The 24,648-nt window shown below is 38.8% G+C and overlaps 1 protein-coding gene across 2 annotated transcripts in view; it reads left to right on the top strand.

The window, feature by feature from the left end:
* Positions 1 to 24,648, top strand: part of PREP (prolyl endopeptidase) — a 113,133-nt gene that overhangs the window by 54,668 nt on the left and 33,817 nt on the right. For both annotated transcript variants that reach the window (XM_054820662.1, XM_054820664.1), the window contains exons 8-10: positions 1,407 to 1,598; positions 11,017 to 11,214; positions 15,356 to 15,459. In XM_054820662.1, the coding sequence (XP_054676637.1) occupies positions 1,407 to 1,598; positions 11,017 to 11,214; positions 15,356 to 15,459 (494 nt within the window). The remainder of the gene's footprint in view (positions 1 to 1,406; positions 1,599 to 11,016; positions 11,215 to 15,355; positions 15,460 to 24,648) is intronic.

Below are 24,648 nucleotides of genomic sequence, written 5' to 3'. Positions count from 1 at the left end.
TGCTTCCTCAATTATTCTTTTCTTTTTTTAAACTTACAGTAATTACAGCTCAGCTATGATCTACTTCCATTATTCTGCTCAGTTTTTAATATTATAAAATAAGCTGATATGCTGTTTTATTGACACAAACATTATATTATAGAGTTTCATGAACAGATTTATGCACAGTTTATTGGTTTATACTTAAAAGCAAAGACCCAACCTTTAGTTTTAGGAAAGAGGCAGAGAGTGTGCCAAATGTTATTTTAAGATATAAAACCCTTAATTTCGTGTATCAATAAGGATTCTGATTTTTGAGCACAGCTAATGTATGATGCTTATAATAGTAAGTTTGGTTGATAGGTTGGGTTGTAGATATAACAAGCATATTACATATCTGATCTAGCCTTGCTGCTTTTTCTTTCTACTAGCCTCTAAACCTATTGCAAAACAGTAAAATGTGAATAAAACGTAGTGGTCTCAGCTCCAGGTTGAGTCAGTACTAAGACTGTGGTACAGAGTGAGTAAATGAGGCAATTCATGTTTGAGAGAAGTGCATTTTTTATTAATGAGTGTGATATTCTAGAAGGTTGATAGGGAAAATGCAATTTCATTCTTTGCAAACCCAGAAGTTAACATTTTAGCTAACTATCTGTAGTGGTCCTTTGGTGGTGACAAGCTTCTGCAGAACAACGCTTCAGGAATGTTGTTTCTGAATTGACAGGGAAATTGCTGATATTGTACTCATTCAAATAGCATCATTTCTGTTTTGTGGGAAGTTCCAGGCTTTTAAGGAGGATGGAAAATTTTTCATTTTAAGAAAAAGTAACTTTTTTTTCAGAAAGAAAAAAAAGAATTTATTTATAATTTATTATTATTTATTTTATAATTAAATAGTAATTTTAAAAAGCTATTAAAAATAACATTGAGCTTGAAAGCTTAGTGCAGTCTTTTGACTCAGCTGCAACTCACCATTCCAGGAAGCCTGTACAAGTGGGGGCTTGTGAGCTCCATTGTGAAGAACCTGATGTGCTCGGCGGCATTGGCTCCATGGCAGTCAGTGTGGTAGAAGCACCTCTGTAGCAAACATTGGAGCTTTCCAGCTGCCCTGTAGGAAAGCTGGTGAAACGGTAGCAATAGTTCTGTCAATATTCTGCATGTATTTTGCTAGAAATTCCTTGAAAACAGTATATTAACATGTCCGCAAACTGGCATTTTTCCACTGCAGCCTATTAATCTGGAGAATTCTTTGTAAGTTCTTAATACTTAGTGCATATTCAGTCCTTTCCATAGCTGTAACTCTTCTGGTCGCTACTGTTATTTGGGGAGGAGCCTACAGCAATTGTCAGGAAGACCTTGCCCTCAGGTGTTAAAAAAGGTTTTGTTTCAGGAGGTGAAGAATTTATGTTATATGTTTGATCTTGCAGGAATTCTTCATTGGGTGAAGCTGATAGATAACTTTGAGGCTGAGTATGAGTATGTCACCAATGAAGGAACAGTGTTCACTTTCAAGACAAACCGCCATTCTCCAAACTACCGGTTAATCAACATTGACTTCAGTGACCCAGAGGAATCCAAATGGAAAGTTCTTGTCCCTGAACATGAAAGAGATGTTCTAGGTAAGAGTTCATGGCAAGTAAAAGACTTTATTCTGCTTTTTTCAAATTAATTCAGTAATTAGTCTATCAAATGATCTCATACAGATCTTCTTACTTTTTTCCTGTGTTTAAACTTTAAGATTTGTGATTAAAAGACTTGCTGAGACTCGAGAGATCCAGGATCCTTTTCTCTCTCCCTTTCTAACATCCTGTGTGGCCGTAGTGAAGTTGCTTCATCTGTCCTTGTTTTAATTCTGTGTTTGTAGGAAATGAAGGGAAAGTATTTTCCTGTTTCATGTCAGTGTGGTAAACATTTACTAAACAGGGATTACAGCAGGAGGGACTTCGTAAGCAGAAAGAAGAGAAAGAGCAAACCAGGCAGTAGTGCAGCACGCCATGAACAGACTTGGTCAGAGTCTGAGACAGGATCTTCTGTTGTTCCTGGGATAAAGGTAGTAGACAACACTTGAAAAAAAGCCCAGGAAAGTTGAAGAGCATGGAATTCTCTAAGTATAAAAGAGTTCAAAACATAAATCTTTGGTTTTGATATAATTAAAATAAAGGTGTATTTTTTTAATCCCATCATTTTGGGGAAAGTTCTATTAAAACTTAGAATTAGTTTCAGATAATACAGAAAAACCTCCTCTGATCTGTTTTTTTTTGACTGATGCTTTGTGTACATTTATGCAGTCTGTTCTCCATACAGCATAAGATACAATTATGATTTATCTGACTAGCATAATTATAGCTATTCAAAAAGACTCTGCTTTTTTTCAATTACTAATCCATCTTTATACAAATTCATTCATGTTTGCTACTTTTCTGGTGAAGAGCTGCTTTGTAGAATGAGTAGAAATCTCTGTGTGTCATTTGATATGTGCATATACAGTAACTTCTGTCTTTCCTCACTAAGACAAACCTATTTGACTACTATTTCAAATTCTTCTTAAGAACTTGCTTTTCAAGACACCTAAAAATATTCTTAATTTCTGTCTGCACTTCACGATGTGTCCTGCATGATTTCTGCCACAGCCTAGACAAGGTGTGTCCCCACTGTGACATAAGTGGTGACTCTGAGCACACCCAGAATTGTGGTGACATTGCAAACAACTGGGGTCTAGAATATTGCAAGAATTTTGGTAAACACAAAAGTAGCAAATTAGAGCTTGATGAGACACAAATCTTTTTTCTTTTTAAGATTGTGAAATCTTTGAATCAGGAACCACTTGCATCTTAAATTAAGTACCTTTCAAGTCCTAAGCAGAGAATAAATAATAGATGTAAGTGAAAAATTGCTTCCAAGTCTGATTTCTGATTGCGTGTGAATCTGCTGGCAGTCTGTGAAGCCATGCTTAAGTTACGAGGAACAGCAACTTATAAAGCGGGACCAAGCTGAAGAATTTACTTAGGGATGGTGACTGTCCAAATAGAACGGGACAGAAACATGTGATTAATGTGAAGTGTTACCATGTGTGGATTTACCTGAGATGTGGTCTAGGCAGCCAAAGGAGCTATGCAGGCATTGGCTATATATTCCTTCCCAGTAGGATAAAGGCCACATCTGCTCTTCACTACACTGTGGTATTTAGCTCAACTCCATTTTGGTTTCATTGTAAAGGCAAAGTCGTGCTGAGTTCATGTTTGTGCACATGCAAAAAAAAAAAAAAAAATTAATGCATGCAACACTCTTTAATGGCTTATACGTGACAGCCTTGACTATACAAAAATAACAAGAACTACATTTAGAAAACTGAGAGTTCAGATAAATGGGTTTGCTGAGGGCACTGGCCTTCAGACTGTAAACATAACAGGCATTCAGCTCTTAAACACTTGAAGGCAAACATAATCTGTCATATAAAACCATCAGAGTGACTTTCAAGAGTCTGTTGTGTGTCATTAAGCTTCTGCTGTATTCGAATGTGAAGCCAGAGTAGGCAATCGTATGTCCACTTCTCTCTCTAGTTTTTTGGAGTGGTACATAAAGGAATTGGATTAAGTTAACAAATGAAAGTGTCTCCATGAGAAGACAAGTTATAAATAGATCTTAGCACTACAGTAAAGGAAGTTTGAATTGTTCAGTTGGTTCTTTGTGGCAGACGCTTGCAAATTAGTGTTGTATCCTGAGCACCAAGATAAGGGAGTTGTATCATATTCAGGAGGTTGTAGCCCTGAATAAATAAAAAAAACCCCATTCCTTCACTTGATGAAGTCAGCAAGCAAGCAACTCTCTATGTCATGTTTTTTAATCATTCCAAGATTTGGTTTAGAAAGACATAATTATAGCAGAAGGCAGTTAATAATTCATTGTCTTGAAAATCTTGATTTTGTGTGATCCAGAGATGACAATGTAATGAAACGCCTTCTGCAAAAGGTAGGACAGCAGTGATTCAAAGGGTAAATGAGTATTGCCACTCGTCCAATTTTACATATGTCTGGGAGTGACTCTTTACCAAGATATAACTAGCTGTATTAGAATTTCTTTATAAACATTATAGGTAGTGATGCTCGAGGTCACAAATGTGTTTTACTGGGATATATAGATACTCTGCTCAAAAGTCTCCTACTCTGGTGTGATCTGCCTGGTAGCCATAGTCATCTTCATTTCTGTGTGTTACCTTAGGTTCAGTTTCATAAAATCTGTACTGTGCACATAGAGATATAGATTTATTTATGAATAATAAATTCAGGATTAAGAATATGAAGCTCTGCCAGTGTCCATCAATGGCAAAAAGAGAAATTCCACAAAGTGTCATACTGCATTCTTAGGGAAGATGCTATAGCTAATATAATCTAACCAAGAAATAAACACACATGCCTACAAGGCGGTGTGAATGTTATTTGGTTTCTTCAACATATTCTTCAAGATAGACTTTTTTTATTGGTTTTGACCTTTTTGTTTTCAGAACTGTTTATAAATGAGCTAATTTGGGAAATATAGGGGAAAAAAACATATTCCTGCAATGAGGTTGTACACACACCTCATTTTACAACTCTCAGCAGGGATTTCACACAGAGTTGAGGTAAATTTGGGTCTCTGTTCTGTGAGCTGAGGGGAAGAAATAAATGACAGCTATTTTAAAATTAAATTTAAGGGGGGCCTCAGAACGTATTGGAGAGCGGTAAGACTCATTTCCTCCCCTTTGGAGTTCGTTTGTAAAGTGTTACTTTTCATTTTTAGGGAGTCTAAAATAGAACCAGAGGAGAGATTCACATCTAACATTGAACTAGTGCTTTAAATGACCATATAGCTGCAAGTAGATGTGCTGAATTAGTTAAAAGGCAGCTATGAAACCATAAATGCAGACTTATCATTACAGACACTGCAACCCCAGTTCTAAGGCATAGGAATAACCTTCTGTCTTTAGAAAGTTAAATAATTAATTTTGAGAACTGTGACCTCCCCAAGAAAAGTGCCCAGTACTGGTAGAGCAGGGCAACTTGCGACTAGCAGTTAGATCCAGCCCTGTACTTGTGACAAAGAAAAACAGAATAGATCTCCTCAATAAGGATGGCTGAGAAATAAGACATATTCCTGAATGTATCATAGATGAGATAAGTGATATTGAACAGTTCCTTGAATCTCAGTTGCCCATTAAACAAGCAGGGGCAAAGCTAGCAGTGCTCCTGTACCTTGTTCGCATCTGCACACCTAAACTCAGTGCAGGTAAGATGCTTCCCTTCCCTCAGCTAGAACATGCACTCCAAGTGAAACATAGTATTTTTCTTCATACCTGCTAGCTAATTCATAAACACTTAAGAGTTTGGAGAGGGGAGTTACTGCAACTGAAATGTATCTTTTGGCGCTGTAGTGAAACCAGGAGGGAAAGTCTGGAATGAGTACCATGAAATTGTTGATCCTAATTGACAAGGATGTGCATGGGTGTGAGCAATCCCTCATGTTCATCTCGGCCGTCAGGAAGCTTGTGCGCTCCGTTACCCTGTGGTGTTCTTCAGAGTACCCATAGCTTTACACTCTTGGGAGTTTTGCTTGTGGAGCGGGTGCATGAAGGATTGTGTGACTGTTCTGAGGAGCAGTCGTGTGACCTTCTGTGTACAGCCCAGAGGAAGCACCCTGTGGAGACAGCTAATGCAGAAGAGTGCCAGAGAGGAGGAAATTGGCTGCAATGCAAACGACCAGATTGATAAGCTTCTACTGTGAAATGTGGGAAAAAAAAACCCAAAAGCCAACAATAAACCAACTGGGATGTGGCTTAGCTCCAGTGTTTCCCAGCAACAAAAAGCACCCCCTAAGATCTGGCCAAGCCAGATACAGTCCCTCAGCAACTGGGGACGTGGGGAAGGGATGTGGTCCAGATGCATGTCCCTGACTGAAAGTTTTATTCCGCTCCCCTGGTAGGGCTTTTGTGGCTCTGTTTAAACTCTGTTTATCATGGAAAACCTACATCAGTCACAGATGACTAAAGCCTGTAGGTTACTTAAGGAAGCATTACTCCTGATGTTTGCAGCTTCAGAAAAGCTTTGCCTCCCCACCCCCCAGCCTCATTTGTGTGTCTCATACTGAGAGGATGTGGGGTATAAAATCCTTGTCTTGTTGAAATTGGTTGGAACTTTTCCATTAACTTAAACATGGCAGTCTGTCACTGGGGATGGTGTCTCAGAGAGAAGACATATGCCTTTTCATATGCTGTGAGGGCTCATCAACATTACTCACATGTTTCAGAATGATTCATATTTTATTCTGTAAATTGCTCATGCTTTGCTTGCAAGTCTACCCATAAGGAGCCTGGAGTGGTGATTACGGGTCATTTAATTGAGATCAGCATGGATACCTGTTAATCTGCAGAGGCACTGAAGTTTATAGTCACTGTCTGTGATGACCAAAGAAACCAAAATGACATTCCAGGTCTATTTTCCAGCTAAAACTTTGACAGTCCATTAAAATATATTCATTATTTGTGAGTGGATGCACGAGGACATCGTACAGCAAGTAACTCAGCAGTCTCTGCTGAAGACTTACGGCTACCTAGCTCTTCTAGCTCGACATGTTCTTCTTCATCATTTCAGCCTGCATCTGTCAAAGCATGTTTGTACAGTTGGACACTTAACATGCTGTAGCTGCTGCTGCAGAAATGAAAGGTCAGAACTGTCATAAGTAATTAAGGTTAGTGGCACTGATGTTTGGTGTGAGGATTCAACCTTTTTTTTTCCTGAAACTATTTCAAAAGTTGTTCATAGCAGCGTTGCAGGTGCCAAGTTAGTGGTATGCCTTTGCTACTAATGAAAGCTGTCAAAATAAAAGAGTTTTTGGAAAGTAGCAGTATATGAATTTCTGTAAGGTTGAACTACAACTTCTAGAGATGGTTGAGCTCAGTTTTCTAGGCCTTGTTAAGAAGTATAATTCCTCTAGCCCAAATTTAGCTATTGAAGAATTGTGTGTTACCTATTGTAGTCATCAAGGTGGTCACTGTCATGTTCAGAGAGAAATGGGCAGTACCGAGGATAATCCCTGACACCTGCTTTCAGTGCCTGCAAGTGCCTCCAAGCGTGTCCGTCTCCGATGCCTGAGCCAAGAGGCTCAGGTTGGAAAAGCCAACCTCTACATGTTTATTATTTAGGAAAATAAATTGTTGGCCTAATGGGTATTGTAAGTAGGTGGATTGTAAGTGTGCTGGAGGACAATAGATAAATTTAGGTGTAACTGTGAGAGTAACTGCTCTGTTCATTGGTATTAGTTGAAAATAAACTGACCCTATACATTGGAGAGGTCTCGGATGCTTAGCTTTTTTAAAAAACACTTGTGTGAGTGAAACTGCTCAGCAAGCAATTCACAGCGTCCCAGAACAGGATATCCAAAATAATGGGCTGAACTGCATTCTGAAGGTGCTTATTTCTGCCCATTGTCTATAAAGGGAGCCTCCAGCAATGGTGTCGGGCTTAGCTTTTAGACATGTGAAGTTTGCAAGCACACAATCTTAAAAGCTTCCAGGAAGTACAGAGGCATGCAGAGTGTGTTCTGCAAAGCATGAACAAAATCAAGGAGACTTACTGCTGATGGAACAAACTCGACAGTATCTGCAGTTCGCAGTGCCAAGCATGGGAGTAGCAGAGACTCAGCTTGTAGCTTGCAGTCAAAAAATAGCTCTTGTTAATAATTCAGCATTGGTTTAGCTTCCTATGTATATGCGTGTTGGTTCTTAGTGTCTTTTTTTTCTTCTGCTCTTTCAATTCTGTAATGTTTTGCTCTGTTTTGATTTTTGTATTTCTTTGTAGCTTCCATTACTGTAAGTTTTAGAGACAGTTAGCAGTGCACCAAAATGAGTTATAATACCGGTATTATATACAGAAGCTGTGTTCCTAAATCTCATGGAATGTTTTAAAAACATTTTGTGTTGTCTTCTCATCTGTTATCTTCACCTTGCTGAGAGCATCTAATTTGTAAACCAAAGAGGTGATGGAGAGTTAATATTACTGTTTCCTGGGCAATTTCTTCAATAGCAGGAATCCCTACGTAAGCCAGCAGCCTTACCTCTGGGCAATCAAATCTTTTTAATAAAAGAGTAATATCTCTTCACAATACGAAGTAGAGGTAATAATGTACTTTGACTTTTAATGAAAACATCCATTAAACTGCAATGCTTCATCAAATGATTCGTGAGGAATTAACGGTCATCACAATTTAATTTTAAAATAAAGATTGCTTAAGTAATATTTTTGCTGAACAAAACTACATATTATATACATTTGAAGTTGATCTGAGAGTGTCTATAATCCATTTAGTGAAACTTTAACTGTCAGGAAATTCTGAAAGTAAAACTGGGCATTTTAGTTACAGATGTTAGCAAGAATACCAATGGAGTTCATGGGATCTCATACTTATTGCAGAGCAGTGAATTCTGCGGGCAAAAATGGTGTGTTGCTTGTAGGGATGCTATTTTTTTTAATTCATATTTTGTGTTAATAAACCAGTTATACATGTGAATGTTGGCAGATTTGTGCAATGACATTGTCATAAGTACTTTAAATTACTGCATATTCTCCTTGTTCCTACAGCCAGGAATGATTCTATATTTCAAAATACGTAATTGGATATAACAAACTTTCAGAGTTTATTCTGTTCTCCAGCCTCACTTAAGAAATTTAAGTCACTCCAGAGCTAAAATTACACACCAATTACTAATTTATAAACAGTGTTATGTTGTGCTGTATCTTATTATTTCAAGTTATGGCTTCATGGTTGAAATTTCAATTAGTATTGCACTCTGGGGCTTTGGTTAGAAATTTCCGAGATTTAGACTAGAAGTTCATGAGGGAGTTAGAAAATCTCGGGGTAAAAAACATCAGTGATGGTCTTTGGCAAGAGGGGAATAGTAAAGCTTTATTTTGGTGTTACTGTAACACAAATTCATATGGCTAGAAGTCAGACTAGTGTTAAATTTCACTGGTCCTTCAGGAACAAGCTAAAAGGAAAGTAGACTCCATCGAGCTATTAGGATTTGAAGGTCTTCTAGCTCTAGGGGGTCATGATAGACCGGAACTGTATATGAAAGCAGGGACTGTTAAAGAAGCTAATTGTTACAGAATTTGACCTTCAATTCAGAAAGATTTTGCTACCCTTAATGGAAGGGGCACATGATACAACTTTGAACTTTTGTTCTGGAACTTGAATGTGCAAAGAAGCACTTATAAGGCTGTCTTCAGTACAACTCTGTGAATTCAAATTATTTGGTTTTATAGGACTTTGGGGAAACTGGAAAGAGCTGTTAAAATGTGAATAACACAAAATAGTGTAAAACTGAAATTCAGTCAATTTTGCCTTGCTTCTGTTTTGATTTTGATGTGTTTTCCTCCGATGTTGGTATTTTAAATTCCCCATCTCACAGTGCTATTTCAACATTATAGCGTGTCCCAGTCAGTCCTGCCTGATTTTTCTTGCTCGTTTGATTCCATCTTTTCGGTTTTTGCTTCCAGCAGATAAGAGAAGGCATTGTCCAATGCTGGTACCTTGCCCATGATTTAAGTTTCCAGCCTGACTTGTCAGGGGAAAAATTCCACATACATAGTTGGAAGAGGACAAGAATCACCACCACACCTACTCCTACAAACAAAAAAATTGTCCCTCATTCCCTCCTTACAGATATCTTTTCTTGACTTTTAACCTTGTTTGTATTTTGTCTTGTTTATATTTGATTTGTGAATTAATGAGAAGTTTAAATACTTTTGCTGCAAAGTAAGGTGACCGGTTTCTTAAATGACAGAAACACTAAGAGAGAGGAAGAGGTTACAATCCTTTTCCTGTCTGCATGAGTAAATAAATAAAAAAATAATTTCGTCACTAAAGCTCTAAAGCCAATGGCACAGGAGACAGGAGAGAATATGTTACACGACACATTCTGGGTGAACTGGAGCCCTGAAGAATTTCTACACTTTAGAGGATATAAAGATGGGGATTGAAGTGAGATGGTCAGTAGAACTGCAGGGATTTTTGTAGAAATTACTGGGCCAGACCTTTTTTTTTTTAAAATCAGTTTGAATTTTCCAGAGTCCTATTAAAATAAAATACTTAGCATTCCATGAAAAAGTTCACCTATCTCTGGTAATTCTTGTGGGGAACAACCTCAGAATGTGAAAGGTTCTGTGAAGCAGAAGCTCTCGTTCCTGCACAGCTGCCCAGCTGAGGTGGGCAGCTTGAGGGGGCCGAGGACTGCCAGGAGAAGCGCAAAGGAAATGAACCTCTGCAGAGCGCTTCGGTCCTGGGTCCTTTGGCCAGATGGAGTTCACTGTGCTGCATCCTGTTCCTGCTACCTTACAGTTTCAATAATGCTGTTTAACAACCTTAGCTTCTTGAATAAACGTGGGCTTTTTGAAAATGGCGTGTTGAGGATATCACCTCAGAATAGTTCTGTTCTTATACCCAGTAGAGCTTGCTTACGAGAATAGCCTCCTGAATACTTAGGCAATAAGATCAAGATGAGTAATAACCTCTAGGTTCTATACTTTAATGTGCAATACAGGTCTTTTGGTTCTTATTAGTGTAGCTTGAGTCTAAATCATAATGATTGTTTTGATTTTCATGCATTTCTATAAGTATTGCTGGCTAAGATTAATGTTTTGCTTGGGTTTTGCATTGAAATATGTGATATTTAAGAGCAGTATTGATCTAAAAACACCCGAAATGCATAAGCACCTTGGTTAAGCAATTCTTTATTTGTATGTCTGCATAAATGAGCTTCAAGCTGCGTGGTTAGTGCATTTCCAAAGAATGTCAGCTTTACTTTTGGGTCGACTTTTTTGTTTCAGAAGGCACGTGACTTCTAAACATTTAAGAGTTAAATTCAATGTGTGTCAGAAATTTGGGTGCATGTACTTAGGTATGCTAAAGAATTTTAGAATTAGATTATGTCTGATTGTTTTCTTTCTTACAATTATTTTTTTTAACTGTATTTTCTGTAGCTTTGTTTTTCTTTTCCACACACTGCAGAATGGGTTGCTTGTGTGAGGTCCAACTTCCTGGTTTTGTGCTATCTGCATGACGTGAAGAATATCCTGCAACTTCATGACCTAGCTACTGGTGCACATCTCAAGACCTTCCCCCTAGAAGTTGGCAGTATTGTGGGATATAGTGGCCAAAAGAAGGACACTGAAATATTCTATCAGTTCACTTCCTTTTTATCTCCTGGTAAGGTTGTTTTTTTCCCTTAGTTATTGTTCCTTTTCCTGGGATCAATGTCTGTCTTGTTTTCTGTTGTTTGGTAGTTACTAGGTATGTCTAAGATGCAGATAAAACTGCTTCTCCCCCAGGTAGTAAGTGGTGGTTATGCACTTCAAAATGTACCAGTCTTAAATACCTAGCCTAAATAATATGCCTACTAATATTTGAGAGAACTCCACTGAGAAATTACTCGACTGGCTTGTACTAGAGATGAAATTGTAACATTCTGACAGCTCTTGCTTCATACAGCAAGATAAAAGTTTAGAAAATCTGTAGAAGATTCTATGATTCTATGATTGTTAATGTATTTTAATGTTATTTTCATCACAATTTTGAAGAACATTAATAAAAGTCACAGAAATTCTTTCTATGACAGCTTTGCGATTAATTTATGCATAGCCTTATTAGAGCATCCTTACTATCTGTCCTTACAACACTTGGTATTGTTGGATTGCTGTAGGAATCCTCTTTGTACAATCCTGCAAAGTCACAGCTGTCCAAAATGTTATGTGATACATGTGTGGCACACCAATAAGTATTCCAGGATTTTGAATAGGAAGGGAGTTTCTACACAATTGTCAAGCTAGGATATGACAAAAAAAATGCATTTGCTGTTCATTCTTCCTTCCTCCCTTTCCTCCCCAAACAACCAATTGCTAATACAGGACAGGATTCAGATATGGAGGAGGGGAGATAGGCTCCAGAATCTTTATCTTCTTCCAGGGTGGTTACTGATCATGAATAGTAAGATGATCAAAAATGTTCTTATAGCACCTGAGGTATATTTTTGCTCTGTTTCAGTTACAGCACAGCCACGTTGCAAAATGGCTGTATAATAGTTTTGATAGGTTTGCTGGTTTTGCTAGAAAGGATTGTGTCAAATTACCAAATTATGTTTCAAGCTTAGCAGATAAGAAGCGTGATGAATTTCCTGTTACTATCTTACTGTTTACATAACCAGAAATAAGATATATTATGTTTCCAGTTCCTTTTTTAAACAGATTTTTAAAAAACATTCAGATCATTGCAGCCATTGCATCTGGGGAGGAGCATGAGGACATTCCTTGCTTTTACCTCTAACTTCATCCCAGCTTGATGGTTCAGATAGTTCATTTGCTCACATCCCACCCTGTGGGTCAGAAGTTTCCAGTCTTAAAAAGACTGCACCATTCATCTCAGCTGAGCCAGTAGAGCCTCTGCAGCTGCTAACCATGAGATCTGTTTTAGCCTCTGGCTTGCCAACCAGCCAGCAGTGGCTGCTCTTACTGCCTGCTGGTTTACAGGGAAATTTTATTTCTTCTTTTCATCCATGTGCTTAGCATCTACAGAGAATTCACCATGGTGTAGCTCTGTTAACTGAGGCAGAGCAACCTGGAACTAGAAGAAAGAGAAAGGGAAGAAATGGAGGTAGAATATGTGGGAATAAAGAAGGGGTGAGGAAAGCAGACCAGAGAGGTAATTTTTAGATAGATGTGTGGATATTTTTCAATTTGCATGCAACCTCCATTCACCCTATCAGTAGAATAACCAGACAAAGGTATAGCGATGGTCCTTGGTCAACCTAGATCTTCCTGCTTTACTATTAGAAATCAACATAATCTGCGCTCGTATTAAGTTGGACTGTATTTTTTTCTAATGAGAAACGAATTAACATACTGGTGTTTAATACCTACAACAAAAATGACAGTAAACATATGTACGAAGTAATGAATAAAGCAGTTGTAAAACCATAGGTGCTGACACCATAAAAATAATTTTTACTGTTCCCTGAAAAATATGGTTATCCCTGTTGTCCACTCCAGTCAGATGCTTAAGTGAGCACTCTAGTGTTTTGCATTTATTTAGCACCCTGCAAGAGTGCAGGCCCCAATATTACTGTGTTTTTGATAGTAACTGCCATGCCTTTAAAAATGTAACTGAACAAGAGATGCAGTACTGGGGTTCAGTTGCATGTTACTGTAATATTAAGTTGATTGATTTGAAATGCAGTCTATGACTGTGCTTGTGCTTCATCATGTGGTTTCCTAATATGCAGCTATTCTGCCTGCTCTGTGTGTAATGTTTGCCAATACATTATCCAGCTTGGGCAGCTGTATATATGTCAAATGACTGCTCTGCCTGTGACCACCTGGTGTGCTTTCCTTTGTGCTTTTGCATCGCTTTCTGGATCCTAGTCTTTAAAGGAAATGCTGCTTTAATGCTTGTTTGTACCTGTCACCCTGCATTAGGCTTGCTAGTCACTTTGTGACAAATGAAGAAAAAAATTCCCAGCAGATTAGAGTAGTCCTACTTTTATTCCCCTATTAATTCACCATTATGGAAAGAGGCTCTATCAGTTATTAAAAATGTTGCTTTTCATCTGTGTTCCTTTGCCAATCTGTATCTTTGATTTTCCACAGTCTATAAAAGTGATTTAGTGAGGTAATTCCCTTGTATCAGATATGTTTCCTCATTATTTCATGTTTCAATATAATTTTTTATAGCTATAACCTCTGTAATAATTACTTCTGGTTTCCTGAAAATATCTAAAATATACACAATACAGCAGTATTTCAATCAAGTCCTGACCACCTTGGTTAATTTTATTACATTGAGGATCCCTGTAGAGGGCTTGTTGCCTTAACTTTTAGTGTTCTTTTCCCTAATATAAGTTTAAAATTCTGCAGAGACCAGCTTGTCGTAAAGCAGAAAAACAAAGAATAATTAACACTTGAGGTTAGTTTTATCACAGAATCATAGAATGGTTTGGGTTGGAGGGGACCTCAAAGACCATCTAGTTCCAACCCCCCTGCTGCGGGCAGGGACACCCTCCACTAGACCACGTTGCCCAAAGCCCCATCCAACCTGGTCTTGAACACTTCCAGGGAGGGGGCCTCCACAACCTCTCTGGGCAACCTGTTCCAGTGCCTCACCACCCTCACAGTAAAGAATTTCTTTCTAACATCTAATCTAGATCCAGCCTCTTTTAGTTTAAACCCATTACCCCTTGTCCCGTCACTCCACTCCCTGATAAACAGTCCCTCACCAGTTTTCCTGTAGGCCCCTTTCAGGTACTGGAAGGCCACAATTAGATCTCCCCGGAGCCTTCTTTTCTCCAGGCTGAACAATCCCGACTCTCTCAGCCTGTCCTCATAGCAGAGGGGCTCCAGCCCTCTGATCAGCTTTGTGGCCCTCCTCTGGACTCTCTCCAACAGCTCCATGTCTTTCTTATGTCTCATATGTATCTGCAGTATATCCACGAATATTAGGATTTTGTAGTATGTTAACCAGTGTGCAAACACAACAATAGTCACACTATATGGCACATGCTCAAATGTTGTTAGGGTTGAATGACAGGATATATGACTTATAGTCTAAATGAAGAATTCTTCTTGGCCAATTACACATCTGTGTCTAGATTGCTACAGTTTCTGTGATTATGCCTCTGCTGCAACCTAGAAGCATTTTAGACCTAAATGTTCTCATATGCACAGTCCTTTGGAAATCATAAGTGCAACTCAAGCAAGTAGAGTTGCCTTAAAACTTGCAGGACCAAAAGTAAAATAAATTATACAAGACCAAATTCTGTTCAGTTACATAGGCAACCTGCGCTAGTCTGCCACAATTTCAAGTGGATGCTCAGCTCTTTCCATTATCTGGGGGTCCATTTGAATTGTAATTTCAAAACATTTTATCATAAAGAGAAAAATGTTGACCTGAGTAAAATTGTTGATATATTTATTCTTGGTCTGGTGGCTCTAGAGGAGATGTTTTAAAATTGACTTTACACTTCTTTCTTCCACCATTATCATTCTCAATAAGTGCTATGTAACTTTATGAAAACAAATCTTTTTTTTTTTTTCCATTTTACTTAGCCAGGTATCCAAACTAGGTTTTGTATGGGCGGTGAGAATTATTCTTTCTGTATAGAAAGCCTTTGCACCCTTCCTAGATGAAGTGCATATACATATATGTTAAATAATATATTAGCTGAAAGAACGTGTCTGGAGCTACTGTTTTTCACCCTGCTGCATTACCTTTGCCATTCAGTACTCCATCACCATGCCTAAACCAGCATCATTTTAATGATGCACATACACTAAGCTGACAAAGTTGCACTCTGTTTCAGGTATTATATATCACTGTGATCTGACCAAAGAGGAACTGGAGCCAAGAGTTTTCCAGGAGGTGACTGTGAAAGGATTTGATCCTTCAGTTTACCAGACAATTCAGGTAATAAACATGAATCCTGCTGTCTTACTGTAATCACATAAGAGTTAACAAAATTGCACTTGGCTAAGGATGAGAGTGCTTTGATTAGCTCCTGAGTGGCAGGTCTGTGTACGCTCTGAAGGAATTCCACCAAGTCTTGTTTAGGGAGGTTGGAAGATGCCGCTGCAAGTAACAAAGCAGGCTCAATCCTCAGTCATCTTATGTTCTGAGGCAATATGTCCTGTAATTTTTCCCCATGCTATGGTATTCTTTGATATTTGTTTTAATGTCAAGCTACTGCTTTTCCATGTTTATGTATTTGTTTCACCAGGGCAACTTGCCATGGCTCCGGTAGGCTAGTGTGTGATAGGTCAAGGCTTAAGAAGGCAGTGGGAGAAATAGAGGAAACTTGGAATAGCCAGTCGTCTTCCCAGCACTTCTGCAGTATTCCAGGGTCCACTGGGGAAGTGGCAACAATAGATAAAACACTTCTACCTCCACAACTCTTGTACAAAAATAGCAATGATTTTTGCCACAAGTTCACACTGTGGATATCTGTTAAGACCTCAAGAAGAAATTGGGAGGAAAGAGGGAAATGCATTGATTCATTTGTAGCTGGCATCAAATACGAAATCTGCCATAGAACTGTGACAGGTCTTAACCATGATTATTTGGAAGGAAAGCAGGAAAATATCTAGCCATGTGAGCAGAAAAATCTTGTTTGCTCATGCTGTAGGAATTTCCCATTTTGTCCACCTTTCCAAGAAGTGCCATAGTATATTGTGTTCACTAACACATCAGTGCAGTTACACTCAGAGCACCGCTCTTTGATTTCCCTGAGAGTGGGATGAGACCCTTTGCTTGCAGTGCCAGCACAACTAGAACAAGGAGCAAAAGATAAAAGCAATTTAAAATACATACATACATATAAGTCAGTAACATTTCTAATGTAAAACCCTATGAAGCAATTATTGTACAGGTCTAACAGCTTTTAATATAAGATGTTTAAACTGTTTGGGATAGGGACCCTTCTATTTTATCTGTACACTACCTAGTACTGTAGGGTCTGGGTCCATCGGACATTGCTGCAGCATTTAATAAATAGTAGGTTAGCACTGCATTAATACTCTGTTTTAACTGTTTCCTAAGGCTCTAATGATTGATTGAGACTCCATGAATAAAGAATTAAAAGACAAGCGTATTTGTCTGTGTTGCACGGTTTCATGAAGAACAGGTCTTATCAAATATACCTGCTGCCTCTTGGGAGGACGAGATTGCATGGATTGGTATATAAAGCCATCAAAGACTCAAATTTCCCAGGAGGCTTTTTGCTGTCATAAAACAAAGGCCTCTGGATTTAAAAGTTTGCACAAGTGGAATTAAAATTACAGACATAGATGGTCTACAAGCTGGTTCTGTGAGATGTGAGCATGGGGAGAAATTAATGAGGTCTTTCCTAGCAAGGTCTAATGCCATTCAGTAAATTCCACAGGAATCTAGATAATAAAGTCTTTGCTGATAAATATTTGGAGTCAACAAAGATTGGCAGGAAACAAAGTAAGAAAGACAACAGGTTACTGATTTATAATGATGTGAACTGCTTCTTAAATGGTCCCATTATGACAATCTGCAGTTCAGTGAGGGTAAGGCATCTGGGAACCAGGGAAGGATTTATCCTGCTTCAAAATCTGAAATCAGGTCAGTTGTGGCAGCTGATCTTCCAGAGCTCCCTTTGCAATTCCTGGAAGGCCATAAGAAGCATCTACAGTAACAAGCAGTGTGGCGTAATAATCAGAGGAGTGAAGTGGCTTGTGCTGAGGATCCAGTGTCCATTTTGAGAGTTTTACTTTGGACTAGCTGTAGTCCTGTCCTGTGAACTGAATTTTCGTTATCAGTTGAAGTACTTTTGGTGCGCTCCTGAAGTGTATCTGCTAGTTGAGTTTCATCAGAAGGAATCCAGTCTGCATACACTGAAACCTCTGTGCAGTGGGAAGTGAAGTGAGAGTGGTGAGACTTGCTTTAGAACCACACTTTTGTTTTGAACCAAAATGCTATTATTGCAAGTGCACCAAAGGCTCAGACAGATATCTCCATTTAGTAGCATGGAGACCTCTTTGGAGGTGCCTATTCTTCACACATAAGTGAAGGCATATAAGAATTAGCTAAGTTTAAGGCTTATAACAGTTAAGAGAAATTACTCCTATGGAAAAAACAGTGTAAGCTGCAGATGATATGGAACAGGTTCAGGAAAATACAGGGCTTTTCGTAGACAACTGCTTTGACCTCATAACAAGTATTGTGACTGAGAAGATTATGCGAAATATATGTTTTAAGTAGTAAGTGATCTTTCCACTAAACACAGCTTCAGTTAGCCCCTGATAAAATACTATGTCCTGGTCAGCACTTTAAGGAAGATATGGAACTTCTAGACAGAGTTCATAGAAGTTTGTTGAAATCATAGAGTCATTTAGGTTTTTAGGTTGGAAAAGACCTTTAAGATCATCGAGTCCAACCATTAACCTAGCACTGCCAAGTCCACCACTAAACCATGTCCCTAAGCGCCACATCTACACGTCTTTTAAATACCTCCAGGGATGGTGAATCAACCAAAATAATGAGGAGTCTAGAAAAAGTCATTGTGATGCTTAGCATATTTAACACCTGCAATTTATAGAAGAAATATTGGAGGGTGGATGAATTATTTTATATGTAGGATTTTGCATCTATAGAGTAAGAGTAAGAGTGAAATAAAGGATTTTTCTTTCTATAGACAAAGGTATAGGAAGATCCAGGTTCTAAAATGGAACTTAGATAAGCTTAGCCTGGAAAAAGGTGAAATGACCGAGGAGATACAGTTAAGCAACAGTGTGACAGCATGGCTTGTGGTCTTTGAAAGGAGATTAGATATTTTTCTTAATCTCTTATTTATAATTTTGCCTCTGGCACAGAGCAGATTCTCGAAAAGTGTGAAGACAGTAGTGTGTGTGCTTGAGGTGGTTGTAAACAGCCCCATCTGTGTGTCTCTGCATCTCCAGACAGAAATAAGCGTGTGGTAGAGTACAGTTTGCTGAAAATATTCTCACAGAGAATGTGTTTTTACTGCTTCACTCAAATTCATTGAGGGACTTGCACAGGATAACTTCAGGGCATAGTGAGCTGAAAAAGAGAAAGAAAACATCATCCTCTTTAGGAAACTGCCATCAAACTCGGACGGATAATAATGGAACACAAATACCCATGTAATTAAAAAGGGTTTAGAAGGGGTTGCCTTAAATTAGAAATAACGTCTTTTTCTAGTAAATCAAATTTTATGAAATAAATGTCTGGAAAAACAAAATCTCATTTTACATTTAAATCAATTACATGCTAAATTAAGGTAAAGTAGAACTAATACAAATAATTTCAAGGAGGAAGCATGCTGTTGCTGTGCCCTTGGAAACTTTTACTTTGTAACTCACGGGCAGAGCTTCACTGCTAGGCAGTAATGGGGTGGAAGTCAATATCAATGTTTCTGGTTTTCTCCTTAGACGCTCCTGCTCAGTACCAGCTCTAGGGAGATATGACCTGTGTAGTTACGCTGGGGTCAGTGCTTATAAAGAGCACTCTTGGCTCACCACTCATCCAGTTTTGCCTTTTATCAACAAATGATCTCAGTGTGGCGACATCTTGGAAATTAGTTTCTCCTATCATTCAGATCCATGGAGAAATCTCAGCTGAGCTGTGAAAGAGACTGTTTGTCAGGGCCAAGGCTAGGACTGCCTGGTCACCTTTGTAGTAACTCAGCCTGCCAGTGCCAGGCTCCGGTCCTCCTCTCCGTTTGTGGAGTCCCGCTTGGACCCTTGATGATGCTTCTGCTTGGAGGAGGGAAAGGGATGTGGCAGCTTATGAAAATGATTTAGAAATGGTTGTCAGCCCAGATGATAGCCTTGCATAGCCATTGCAAAACTCAAGCAACATTGCTGGGAATTGTGAAGGAAATTCAGAATTAAGAATGCAAGAAACATACTGAGAATAGGCAAAGATTGCTAATAACAGGAATGAACACAACGGCAGAATTTATTTAATTATTTTAATTTCCATCAGAATTACTAAGTAGTAAAGAAAAATGTCACTGGCTGTGTCCTGATCCATGTCCTTAATGAAAGGCAGGTCTCCTGCCAAGGTTCTTCCTTTATTCTTGCATACCTGAAGAAATCCCTACTAAGACTAGCAATCTTCCTAGCTTTGTCTGTATAGCATATATGAAACTTTAATGAGTTGTTCTTTAGTGGTTTTTGAACATAACTGAGTTAAGAAGATGTGAACTGAAGTGTAAGGTATCCTGCATATATGAAACCTGAATTAATGGCAATTGGAAAATGCCACGGTGCCTGTTTTTTGCTCTTTTGGATCCACTTTACAGTATTTCATAGATGCTGTGCAGTGCAAGTGTGGCCCAGTGATAAAGTTTACTACACTAAGTAAATTTATGGCAGAGCAGCTGCTTTGTAGTACCTGAGGTTAAGTTCTTACCCTTTGGCAGCCCAAAGTAAGAACAAATCAGCCTACTTATCTTGCACTGAAGGGAGAGCTGTTTGAACGTACATTTACACCAGGGTACGGGCATGCCCATAGGTTGTTGGCTCTATGGGACACCCTGCAAGTGCATAGTCTAACTTACTGTGCAGTAGCTTGTGCATATGCCCTTGCCTTAAAAGACTCCGTGTGACCTTCATGAAAAAGTCGGACTGTTTAAAATGCTTGCCACACATCAAAAATTTATCCTGGCTACTTTTCTTAAATGATATATTAAGTTGCGTTAATAACTTGTCCTCTGCCAAACACTTCTTGAAATTTGTCTTTGCTTCCCTGCACGCTTCCATCCATCACAATGACAGACTTTTTCAGGAAATAGCCCAGGGTGGGTTTTACAGGAGGAAAAACCCACTTTTTCAGGAACTTAGGAATGGCACTTGCCATGAGCTGTTTACTGCATAAATAACTCAACTGCTGCTTTAAATAAAAAGCCTTTATTTTATGTTTACAAAGTTGCCAACTAAGTTCTTATATGCCTCTCCGTATTAACACCTCACAGTGACACTTAATCGTGGATAAACAGTCATCTGGCCTGACTCACAACTCACTTTTAGGCTGATACGCGGGATTGTAAGTGTTGAAATTGCAACAATAAAAGTGTTGTTTGGCTCCTTTTGCCATTCTTTGAATACCTTCCAGTATGGTCCTTAAAATAATTTGAGATGAACCAAAAATAGATGTTGCTATTGACAGATGCACTTTGAATTAGCTCTTGCAAAAGAACGGTGAAATTCATAACACACCTTTGTTTTACAACTAAGCAGTGACTGCTGTTTAGATATTGTTGCAGAGATGAAAGTCTTAAATGGATGTTTCTTTTCTTGGGGCTGGGATTAATTTCCTCTTTCTTTTGCAGAAGTTATTTTTATACGTGAAGTAATTTTCATGAGAAGTTTATTGGTTTATTATTCAGTCTTTCAACCCCATCTTTAAGCTCTTACAGTACTGATTTCAAGTTGTGAGTCATTGATAGAGAAAATCTGTCTATAGTCATTCTAATTCCTAGTGGAACTTTACACTGTACAGTTTGGCACAGCAGTTAATCTCTGTTTCAGGAAACAGAGAGAAGATGAGTCAGGCTTGAGGTTGATTGGCAGAGTTGTGGGAGAAACTTGTGCACAGCACCTGCCCACGCTATTCCTGGATCTCGCCATTGCTGGTGGTGTCATTCCATGAGCATTAGATCCCCTCATTAAAATAAAAAGTAACAGAGGAAAGCAGTGTCCTGTGAAAGCTGTAGTGAGCTCAACCTGCTTAGCAATGCCAGAGCTGATATTATCACTGGTTTTTTTAGTGTGAATATAAAGATGGTCTTACGGTTGTTTCTTTCCCTTATCTAAGTATGTACGAACAGATCACTGGAGGTTGGAGAGAAATTCAGCAGCTCTGAATTTATGTCTGTTGGGAACAAGTACTCTCATACCAGAGAAGAGAGGCATGTACTTTTTACGTTGATTCTGAGCAGAGGCAAAGAATTCTCCTCTTTTCTTCAGGGGAGTAAGTTGTTTCGGAATCCTTTTCTTCCCCCTTCTGAGAATCCAGCACAGCCCAAAGGGGGTTGATTTTTGAGTAGCTGGACTTTCTTGCTTCTAACAATATTTGGGGTTTGAATCCTGCCTTGATCTCACAGAATGGGACGGTAGAATTAATGCTTGGGGGAAACAAGTTGCTTTTTTTATTTGTTTCTGTTTTATTCCTTTTATTTCCTTGTGGTTCCATAGTGAAGTGAGGAAGACATTGAACAAATATTGGGGCGGGGGGGGCAGAATGTGTAGTAATACACCAGGTTTAGTGCTTGCCACAGTGTGGCAGACACCTGCCCTCTTGCGGGGGGGGGGAACAAGCTTTGAGCTGCCTCCATCAGAGCTCCCAGGAAGAAGACTGAAGTCTTCAGCTCTGATCTCTGCCAGTGTTTTGGCAATGGCTGTGGTTTTGTCACCAAGACAACAGTCTCATTCTGGAGGACATCAACAAAATCACAGTGACAACTGTGGCAGTATTGGCTGTTTGCCGATGTGAATTTAGCATCTTCCACCCTTGGCGTGTGGTTGTTACAAACACTGCTTTAATCTGCCATTACTGCTTCTAATTGCAGGTCAGTGAAAAATACTAACTGCAAATATAGTCCTCTAGTTTTAAGGCTCTGTATTTCTTGAAAGCCAAGAGATTGTATATTAAATATGTTACATATCTGCGGCCATAGTACACTCCATTTTGAGGGGGGAAATTGTCAGTGTGAAGGACTATGTCTAGAAGAGTATCAAGTGAAGGATTTCCCATAATGACTTTACATGCTCTTGAACTTTGAAATCCTTATGCCTGAGCAGAGGAGTAGCAGTTGCTCTACACCCGTCATATTTAAGCAGCCCCGTCCAGTGCACTTCAGATAATTTACACCAGTAATTCTGGCAGACTGCGATATTCCTTAAGTGTCTGGAGTAGGAACAAGAGCTCCATATTCCAAGTAAGAGGATGAAGTAATAGGATTTTGCATTGCTTTCTTCACGGATCCAGTTCAAATTCTGGTTTAGGGTCTAAATGTCTGGGGTTGCTTTATCCCCTTCTTACATACCACAGAGGATTGCTACACAGTTTGGGATGTTGGGAGCTTTTGTTCAGCAGAATGCAGAACAATGGAAATGCGGTTTGGGATGGACCAGTACAGAACTGCTCTTAGGAAGAGTTAGCACAGTACTAGACCACACAGTGTGGAGGGATAATATGATATAAAATTCTCTCTGTTCATTTGAATTGACATATAGGCTTTTAATATTAAATTGTTTCTGATTCTTTTTCTGCTAAGTGTGCAGGGAAATGAAGGGCTTCTTAAAATGTTAGAGTCTGTAGAACCTTTATACTCAAGATGTTATAAAAACATTCATTTGTTTTAAGTCTACAAGTAAAGTGGTTGCTTAATAGTGTAACTAAAATTCATTGTGAAATATTCTTATGCCTTACTCTGTAGAACTTTTGTTTGAACTTGTAGTGATTTGTTTTCCAGTTTTCTAGTGAATGGAGATGTTAGTTGGTGTACTTGATCCCAAGCTGTATTCTGTGCTCCATTTCTTTTTCAGAATTTCTTAATACATGAGGTGAAATAACATGGATTAAAACAGAGCTGTAGCCATTGAACATAGTGTAGAGAATCCCTTTTTACACACGGGAGTTTTAAACAACAGCTTAAAGGAAAGTTTAACAGCCTCTCATGTCTTAAATGATTGCATTGTTAATTGTGACTAAAAAATAGTTTTGATTTTTTAGTGTAAATGCCTAAATACATTTTACCGTTAGGAAAAAGACATTTAAAATGTCATTCAGTCACCTGAAATGAACATGTGTGTTTAAGCGTTCAGGAATCTCAGCAGGTAGATTCTTTGCTGATATAGAGATATTAAAATGAGAATATTGTTGGAGTGAAAATGCTCGTTTATTGTCCTCATTCTAAACAAATTGCTGAAGATTTTTTCCCTTCTCTTTTTTTCTCTAGCTTTCATATTCACTCCTGTGATTGATCTCACCTCCAATAATTAACCATGAACACATTACTATTTTAATTAACTCCCTTACTCACAAGATAAGTAAGAATTCTATTTAATGATTCTCAGTGGGAAACTTCTTTCAACTCTTCTTCTCCCTTTTGTATAAGCATATCAGTGTTATTTCTCAAAGGTAGTGAGTATTATTAGCTTCATTCTACAGGATCAGAAACATTCAGAATGAAATTTGTCCGTGGTTACACATTGATGAGGTGTTGCACTGGGGATATGTTTTGGTGGTTTGCTGTTCTGATGGCGGTGGTTTGCTGCTCCTCTTTTTGCTGATCCTCAGAGCTGAGTCTTCAGATGTGGTCTGAAAACTTAATCAAGCCAGTTATTAAAGTCTTACACAAGTGGCAGTTCATAGAACTTCATCATCAATAAAAAGCCCCCACTCGTGATATCTTTAGTAGTATTAAATGCTGACAAAACCCTGTCTTTTGATCAGTATGGTGTTTATATGTCTTGCATAGGGCAGATTGAACGGCCAGTTCCATTGGTGGTGGAGGATCAAACACACAGGATGTTTCCACAAAAAACCAGCTCTGAAGCTTCTTTGTGGCTGTTCAGTTCTTGCTCAGTCATAAAAATGGAAAAAATCAGCACACTAAGGACTGCGTGTATAGTCCTCTACTGAAAGAAAGAAATGGTAGTTACCACTTTTATTTTCTCTGTCTCTTTGTTGAGGCTAAATGTCAAACTTTGGTGTGCCAGCATTGTTCAGAATGAGCGCTCCTCTGCAAGTGTGGGAATTTTTCTATCCATCTGCCCCCCCTCATTACTGTGCCTCATGGAGCCTACCCGGAAGGGTGTTAAATTGTGATGATAATCCTGCATTGAGGACAGATTGCTCTGGGACCGTAATCATTGGTTTTATTCACACAGCTGGCAAAAGATCATTAGATGATTGCAGTTGTCAGTCAGCACTGGTGTGAGCCAGCATTCGAGCCATTGATCTAGCAGGGAAACGCATTGAATTTCTTTACCAGGCCACCAAGGCAACCAGACTCTTCTGGTTGTCTTTTTCAGTATTGTGCTAGCAGTGTCATGGAAGTCTGTTGAGTAGTCATTAAGTTTCCAAAGAAGGGGACTTAGATAT

The sequence above is a fragment of the Grus americana genome, chromosome 3, assembly GCF_028858705.1.
Source record: "Grus americana isolate bGruAme1 chromosome 3, bGruAme1.mat, whole genome shotgun sequence".
Classification (NCBI taxonomy): domain Eukaryota; kingdom Metazoa; phylum Chordata; class Aves; order Gruiformes; family Gruidae; genus Grus; species Grus americana.
Note: the sequence above shows the minus strand (reverse complement) of the source record. Positions and strands in the feature narration are given on the sequence as shown.